General features: G+C 34.4%; 1 protein-coding gene across 1 annotated transcript; it reads right to left on the bottom strand.

Annotated features, from left to right (window-relative positions):
- Positions 1-5,818: 5,818 nt before the first annotated feature.
- LOC107849141 lies at positions 5,819-8,940 on the bottom strand. The gene is made up of 2 exons (XM_047401067.1): positions 8,395-8,940; positions 5,819-8,169 (listed from the first exon to the last, which is right to left on the bottom strand). The coding sequence occupies exon 2, from the start codon at positions 7,687-7,689 to the stop codon at positions 6,442-6,444; it is 1,248 nt and encodes a 415-aa protein (XP_047257023.1). The 5' UTR covers positions 7,690-8,169; positions 8,395-8,940; the 3' UTR covers positions 5,819-6,441.
- Positions 8,941-9,471: the final 531 nt, after the last annotated feature.

The raw sequence follows: 9,471 nt of genomic DNA on the forward strand, positions 1-9,471 counted from the left end.
GAATCACTTTTTTAAGGGCCTTCACACTTTTAATATATTATAGATTATAGATATAGATTATAGATTATAGATATAGATATAGATATAGATATAGATTATAAATTATCGATATAAATTATAGATTATAGATATAGATAATTAATTTTTTATTTGAATTATATTTTTTATTTTATTATATATACAAATAATTTTTTTTTGCACATTCAGATGTTGAAAAACAGTTTTAATCATTCAGTTTTCAGATCTAGAGACAACATCTTAATCACGCAGATGTGCATTAAGATTCAGAGTTCTGAATCTTAAAAAAAAAAACAAAAAAACAAATGTAGCCTTAGTCTCTCTCATTCACTCTCTTATTTTTCGTCCAAGGCCAAGGCTGCACATTTCTATTATATATAAACGAGAATACAGCCTGATCGGTCAATCATGTGCTTACACGTTATTGTAATAGCTAACATATCCCCTTTTTTGTCTTTTTGTCTCAATCATTACAAGTTATAGAAAAAAATTCACTTTATTATTTTATTGATCAACTGATTATTTCGGTGGTTGCTTCTGTTTCCCTCGCCCCCGCACCCTCACCCCCCACCCCCCACCCCCAACCCCTCGTCTTCGTTGCAGTTAAATATATAAGAAATGATTAATAATATTATTGTAATATATTTTAAAATTTGAAGTGCAGTGTACTTTTTTAAGACTTTTTATTTTTATTTTATTGCGGTTCATATTCTATGGTATTTCTAATTTTGATATATTCTATTCATTTTAAAATAATTAGCATATATAAATTTTACATAATTTTTTCAGAAAAAATTAATAAAGAATATAAATTGACTAATATGACCCTATTATCTATTTAATATTGATTACATGCATCTTCTTTAATAAATATTGAGAGTCATTATTTCTAAGGGCAGAGTTGAAAAAAAATGATTAATTATCTCTTGATCTTTTATGCATGTCAATTATTTTGAGACAAATTTTTCTAACAAAAATGCTAACTATTTTGAAATGGAGAAAATAATTCTTAATACGAGACACACCTTTAAAAGTAAATGTAATTGTACTAAATTCTTCTCAATAAATAGTAGTATCAATTTAATATCCCGAACCCTCGGAAGTAAAAAATAATTTTAGAAAATTATCCTAATTAAATAGTAGTATTATCAATTTAATATAATTTCATTTTTGTCCCCTCCCTTTTTTGTTAAGATCATCTCCCCTTGATCTTTTGTGATTGATTTCTTCTTGTTATTTATTGGATTATCTTTTAATTAAAACTTCTTTTATTTATTAAAAACAATCACTTTATTTTGAAAAAAAATTATGTCAAAATAACTTTTAATATAAAATTAAAGTTTGCAATGATTTTTTAATACACCATTATAATTTTTTTAGAATATTATTTAAGTTTTTTTTTTTTTTAAATATAAGTACTAAATAGTACAATTTAATAAATAATATCTTGTATTTATTATTTTTCTTAGCGGACATGAAAAAGATCAAATCAATAATTAAAATGGGAAGAAAAGTTTATTCTTTAAGGGGCGTGAAAAAAATAAATATGATAAGTAAATGAGTAATGTATTACTGTAATCCTTACTGATCTTTGTTAAATTAATTTTGTTAAGGCTTTAAATTAATGTTCTAATTGTTTTTATACTTTAAATCATGCTATGTATAATATATCTAATTCTCCAACAATACTTTATTCCTCGAAATCAATATTCTAATTTAAATTATTCAATTATATGATTATCAACTTAAATAATTATGAATACTTATCAAAAAGACATGTTTAATATTTCCTTAATTAATATTAATTATAAGATAAAAATATAATATAAATTAATATTTTTATTTTTGTATCTTGAATTTGGGCCCGGACTTAGCACGGGCCTGGATGAAACTAGTTAATAGAATATGTTACAACATTTGGCTTACAACCAACCGCCTGCCGACACTTGTCATGATAAGGGCCAATCAAAATTAAAGTGCAATGGACATCCCCAACTGCCTAGGCATTCAAATTTCGAATTACAAAGATATTACAAGAAATAAGAAATCTGCCCACAAGCAGTTACAAAAAGGTAACTGCTGCCTGTGCACGGCATGCGCGCATGTGATGCCCAATTTCGCGCGATATTCGTGGTGCTAAGGCATTGTCTAGGGGCTTCCTAGCCATTGCCTGGCCACTGTTACTGTGAACCTAGCCGCACATGCCACTGCCGATGCCTTGCCCGCATCTACCTTGGTCATGCTAACTCTTGTTTGCCTCGGGCCATTCCTTATCTGTTTGCTTGTTTCACTTTGCTTCTGCCTAGTCTTGCCTTTAGCTCCGCTCAGTAGCCCGCACTTGATCCGACCTTGGCACATGCCATATGCGAACTTTCCCACTGAAGACGTCGGCCAGAGTCCATGCCATGCCATGGCACGCTGCCTTGCCGACATTGCTTGTTTCCAGCTTGGTAATGCCACACAGTTGTCCACATGATTTATTCAACCCGCACCTAGGCCCTTGACAAAGTCATTCACGCCAACCCTTTGCCGCCACCGTGCCATCCCCGAGTTTAAGAGTCAGGCTCCTTAAAAGACGACTATAGTAAGTTTGGAATTAATAGGATCAAGCTTTATCTGCATTCAGCGTTAGTCTAGCTTTGTTCCATCCAAGGGTTGTTGCAATACAGACTTAAATTCCATCCTGGTAAAGACTAAAAATCAGTCAATCCTAAACAAAATATACTGATTACAGACTCTACTGGAATACTGAAACGAATGAAATCGAAGTCAAACTTACTCAATCCTGGAAATAGGAGTTGAAAGCCTATCATTTGAGACTGATGCTTAGGCTGCGCACCTAGCAAAGGGAGAGTAAGAATTTGAGATTTCTCCCTCTAACTCAAGAGAAAGTGCTGCAACTAATTATATGTATTTTTTAGTGGGAAAATTTAATTTGGTTTACCTGGAGATGAGATCTAAACAGATATTTTCCACTTTTCTGTTGGATCTAACAATAGAAAAACAAGAATTTAACAAAACCGAGTTTAACCATCAGTCTCGAGTATTATCCTCTTCCTAAATACCTTATTAGGATCATTACTGGGTCAAAAATGTTGGGGATCATGCTTCTTAACCATATAAATTACTGCCAAATCATGTGTGACGTAATAGGCACACAGAGCAACAGCAGTTTTGACTTTTGTTGTCTTATTCTGATATTTAGTTGGACAAAATATCTTTCTCGTGCTTCTTTTCCCATTTCTCTGAGCTGCAATTTACAATTATATATATATATATATATATATATTTGCTAGGGTCAAGATTTATTAAAAAGGAACCAAGAAGGTGCAGGATAGAACAAAATCAACAGCATAAGAAACATCAGCATATCAAGTAATCTTTCCTTCTAGCAAGCTTAAGAAATCCATGTACTGATCTAGACTATCTACACTACTGCTATTATACCAGAAGAGTAAATTATGCAAACAAAAGTTCTTGATTCTAGGAACATGCATCCTTTTTCCTTCAAAGCAACCTTTATTCTTTCCAGCCATATAGTCCAAAAACTATTTTTCAGTCAAACAGGCCTCCTAGTGACAATCCACCCAAAACCAGCAACTTTAGAGAGAGCTTTAGACTTCCTTTCAATATGATATAGCTCTTGTATAACTGCCACTATAGTTTTCAAGAATTTCACATTGTAACCTAACAATCTAGCATCATTTAGCAGCCATTGTGATGTTTAACCACTAATTTGGACATAAATTTCCAGCAACATAACTAATGAAGATCGAAGTTTCATCTGAACATCCAGGTAATGTTTTAACTAGCTACAACATATTGAAAATGGGAGCATAAGATACTTTAGGCCATCACTGGGTTATCATCATGCATAATCCATCAAGCACATCAACATTCCACATTATTTCAACGTATATGGAAGAGACATTTTCTTATCTGGATAATGATGGTTGTCGGGCTGACTTGCACACCTGGAGTATTCCACCAGTTAATAGGTACGTCCCATCAACACAGGTATCGGGTAATGCTGCCCACCAAGACTTAAGACCGATGGAAAGAAATCATGCAGCACTTTTTTGTTTCTACTTAGATTTGAACCCTCGTGTCCAAGGTTTTCACCCACTATATTGACCGCTAGGCTACATGCTTGGGTGCAACATATATGGAAGAACCTTCTAATAACCAAAATACTTTCTTAGCATCATTACTGTGTCAAAACAGTTGCAGAACATTTTTCTTGATTATATTAAGCTGTCAAATCGTATGTTATATAATAGCCTCCTCCCTAAGGCCTCAATTTTTGACATTATATTCCGATGTTAAGTTGGATGAAGTATCTTTCTCATGCTCTTTTCCCCTTATCCTTAAGCTACAATATACAATATTACTAACAAAACTTAGGACCCATTTGTCCATAGATTTCCCAAGTAGTTTTTAGGAAATACTTGGCAAGAAGTGTTTGGCCATATAGTTTGCCATTATTTGGCAAATAATCCAAATTCCCAAATACTAGAAAAAAAAATAATATTTGGGCGAAATTCCATTTTTTGGGTAACATTTAAAGGTAAAATATGTTTCCCAAATACTATGGCCAAACACATGATGAAACTTCACCAAATCTTAACCCAAAAATAACTTGCCAAAAATATTTGGGAATCAATGGCCAAACGCTAGCTTACTTCTTTTCATTTCCTTGCTACAGCTTTTGGCTCATGGATAATTGCCAGAATATTGTCAAGAATTTCACATTGTATCGTAAAAAACAAACTATTAAGCATTCATTGTGATATTTTAGCCACTAATTTAGACCTTAAGTCCAACAGTAGAACAAATGGATATCTGCATTTCTTCTAAATAGCCAGTTAACACTTTTACCAGATACAGCATAGCTTCTTGAAAATGAGTTGATAAAATATTGTAGGACACGATTAGACTTCCAAGAATCTGTAAGAGCAGGATGATTTCTCAAATCTAAATGCAAATTAACTTGTAAAATGAACAGAGCTGATGATTAACAAGCAAGAGTAACTTACAATTCCAGATTCCCTACAGGTTAGAAATATGCAATCAAAGTAGAAAGTCAACCGTATTGGACAAGTACCTAGCAATAATGAGAGAAAGACACTACATTCAGAGATCAAGGCCTAGGATAAAGAAAGAAGCTTTTAGAGACATGCAAATATTACGAAAACTAGCACTAGAGCCGAAAACTAGCCGTAGAGCTTCCAGAATACTTGTGCGCTATTGCAGTTCTTAGAAGCAAAATTTCTTTACTCAATACCAAAAGCCATAAGTAGAGAAATAGGAAAAGGGATAAACTTTTCCTCTGACCTCTTCTTTTTCCAGGTAGGTTAGCATTTTTTCTTGAACCGCAACAATATCACCAGTTTCCTGCAAGAATGGCTGGTTCCATCTCCATTACCCTGTGCAAAAGAAAGAATCTCCATTTTCCAACTGCAATTCCATTGTCAGAACAAGTTTTCATTTTCATTTCTGTTTCTCATCCATTAATTTTATTAATTCTGACCAGAAAACCGTCAATCAGTAGAAGCTGGATGTGTTAAGAGTACTAATATGTAGCTTCTTCAGACCTATTTGATTATTTAGATATTACACACCAAAGATGTGTTCCCCACATGCAAAGTACCACTTTATATATCACAAGAATGTATAATTATCTTTATTCGTCAAGTTGGTATTTCGGAAAGAGAATAAAGGAATACCAATAAGTTTTTCATCTCAAGTCGAACAGTATGTTTAAGTCAATTAAAGAAATGTCCCAGCTCTCAACACAATATTGAGCATCAAGAAAAAGGAGAAATAAGCTGCATTAATGTGGTTGCTCGGGTAAACATTAACAATGTAAGAAAACAAAACTTGGACAGCAACCATACAAGCTGTGATTTAAAAGAAAGGAAATTGTGAGCTGATTAAGCCACTGGTGAAAATCTGTTTAACATGTCATTAATACACATGAACTCTTGCATCACTGAACTCTTGCATCATTCAGTTTCATCTTTCTGCAGAAGCACTACGCTACAATTATTCCTCCAAAACTGTTCTAAATTGGCTCATTGACTATAAATTACATGCGAATGCAGAAAATATTTAAACGTAATTATGCTAATGATACAACAGGGCAACCAACAGGGATTCTCTTTTTCAAGTCCCTTTCAGTGGTTGCAAATAAATGGGGGTTTTCTGGCCAAGGTTAAGCCCTGCAGCAGGTGAAATAAATATGCTATCATCTTCAAAGAGAAAATTCCAATCTTAAACGGTTATTGAATGGTTAAAGGACCATAAGAGAACTAACAACACAGGCAGCACAAAGACCCTTGAAAGGCGGGTACCCTCTGATTCAGCAGGGACCAATACAAGCACAAGTGGAAGACAACAAAGTCCCTATACATGCTTTATTCGTCAGATACGAGCACATCCTTTCTCCAAGAGCAATGGCCAATCTTTGCCAAGTTGCTGTGGGTTTAGCTCCATCGCAACTCTAAAATCTTGCAGTGATATAAGGCTGTGCGGAACCTGTTCTTGCATGACTTCTGAAGATCTATCGCTACTCACCTGAAAATGATGGCCTGGTCTGAGACCATTGACAGACTTCGTATAGGTCGGCTGCTTCGTTTTGCTGATATGAGCGGGCTCATGCCCACACCTTGCACCCAAAAGTCGAACACAAGATCTGATTAAACCTTTTAAGTAAGAATCTAAACCATTGTTCACAAGATTGACACAATCATTTGCCACCCCTTCGAGGCCCTGTTCTGCAGCAATCTGCTCCATGCGTTCCCTCAATGTCATGGTGTCCAATAAAGCACCAAAACGAGAAGAGCTAATACATTTACTAACTGTTGCCAAAGATAATACTCTATGTGATCCACCTACACTAACAGAGTAGAATGGAACTCCAAACGGAGCTTGTAGTTGTCTCCTAGAATGCATCTCTTTCCCATCACCTCTAGCCTGTTGTTTGTTATGTACAGAAACTGGACCTTCAACAGGTCTCTTTGTTAAAGTAAGTTTGGCTGCTTCTTGGCTTGATGCCTCCCTTCCCTCCTCTGATCGTTGTGTGAGTCCTGGATTGTGATGTACAGCCATCAAACCATCAAGGGGATTCAAGTCACCATTTTTCTTAGTAACATCAAAATCACTCGATTCTGTCGTTGATTGTTGAAAAGTAAAATTACTTTTTTCATTTGGTCCAAGCGCACTGTGGAGATCCCCAGCTCTATGACCATGCAAGCCTGTTCTGGCCTTTCGTGGAGATGATGGCAGAATGTTCCCATTTGACAAACCGGGTTGATTTGAAGAGTGTCTCAAGGAAACGCGTGATCCATTTTGCTCATAAGAGTCATTTGAAGCCTCATTACTACCAAGCACTATATTAGGCTTCAAAAACTTATTATCTCTTGATGGTGGAACTTTTGCATTACATGCATTTTTCAAAATAGAACAGATAAACTGATTGTGCAGTGCAATGTTATCTCTCCCGAAGATCCTAAGACAAATCTTACTGAACTCACCCTTTCTTATTTTCAAGCTTAGCAACCTATTTAAGTAATAGAAGTACTGTTTCGACCCATCTGGTCCGAGTTTCCTCACTATTTGAGCTTTCAATTCGGCAAGATTGATCCGTGAATGCTGATGTGGAGGTTGCATATCTGTCAGAACATAAATCCCATACAAAAGAAGCAAAGACTATATAGTTCCTACTGGTTGAAAACAGAGAATGTCAGGACCAGAACCCAATTCCACAACTAAAATTAGGGTTTATTCCTCCCAACTCCAAAAAGCTTACTTGGAAACTACATTGAATTCCTGTAATAGTAATATTTGCGTTGCCAAATCAAATCCAATCTCCAAAATCCCAACTTGTAACAGTATTAGATTTAAAAGGGCTGAGTGAGGTCTCCAACAGAAATCCAAATTCTCAACTAAATCTCCCTCCAAAACCCAATCTCGAGAAAGTATAAATCCCAAGTCCCTAATAAGACTCCATGCCTAAAATACCATCAAAACTATTGTTACTTAATAAAAACTCTCCATTTCCAGCAAGAACACCTCGCTGTAATTCCAAGTAAAGCCACAACTTTATTCCCAATTCAATAAGTTGAAACTTCCAAGAATTCCAGAGCAAACCTAAGCATACCCAAAATGTCACTTTTTATCTAAAACTTCAAAGCTTGAAGCTTCACACTTCAAGTTCAAATTCATTCTACATGAAATTGGGATGAAAGAACAGAGATTTATACTTAAAGGGTGAGAGAAATAAGAGTTCATACGGATGAAAGTGGACACTTTTGACCTTATTGGACCAATTCAGATTCACAAAGTATAGAAAAACAAATGCTTTTCAACTCTTACTTGTTTCTTGATACTCATGTAGCTTTCTCTTCCATCGCTCTGCATTTCAATATATTCTTCTCCAGAAAATCACAATTCTGAATCAAGAATTGACAATACCTACCTTCCCCTCTTTCTCTGTCTTTCTCTTCTTTCCTGAATCGAACTTTCTTTGTTCTTGTGCTTTTCTTAAACATTTTTTCTCTCCTTTCTTACTCACTCGCGTGCAAGAACATATTGTCACGCTCTATATTTCTCGTGTTGTGGCACGTGATTGCTGATTGAGTATTTGTAGAGACGTGGGATTGGTAGTACTAACTGCGCGTGGGTAAAGTTAGGTAAGAGGAAATATTTGCTCAAAGTTTGTACATATTTTGTAAGAAAAAAGAAAGATTCTTCTAAAGAGAAAATTCTATAAACTGCTTAGAGGATTTAGTTGAGCACTTGTATAGATGTTTACACCAGTCAAGCAGTCCTTTACTAATTGCTAGTACCTACATAGGAATGGAAAATTCTATTCTAAAGATGATGAACAAAGTAATTTGGTCTGATCCAAAAGTAAGTCAAAGTTCAAAACTAGGGGAACTAGAGGTAGCCTTCGTTTTTGCTGCATTCTTAAGACTTCCAAGCAAGATGAGTCGACGTCAGAAGTATGAAAGAGCTGAAGTGATTATTAAAGAATTAGGCCTGGAAATCGATTTTCGATTTATAAACACACTAAATTAATAAAATATTGGTTATCAGTTTTTGATTAGTTGGTTTTGATTTTTATCGGTTAGGTTTTCAGTTTAATCGATAAGAAAATATTTCTCTATTTTCTTTTACTTTATCTTATTTCATTTACATGCATAAAGTTTGCACCAACACAACATCATATAAAATACAAAAAACAAGAAGGTATGTATTTAAAATCTAAAATCACTATTATATAAACAAAATATAGTTTTAAAATAATCTTATTGAGTTATCTATTTAACCATTAACTAAAATCTTAAAATACAAAATTGAAAATCGAATCTATAGTCCAATAAGAAAATTACTAAACCATTTAAAATTATTAGCCCATAACCCGATAGCATTAAATCATGAACATTTTTT

This window comes from Capsicum annuum, chromosome 12 (genome assembly GCF_002878395.1).
Source record: "Capsicum annuum cultivar UCD-10X-F1 chromosome 12, UCD10Xv1.1, whole genome shotgun sequence".
NCBI classification, from domain to species: domain Eukaryota; kingdom Viridiplantae; phylum Streptophyta; class Magnoliopsida; order Solanales; family Solanaceae; genus Capsicum; species Capsicum annuum.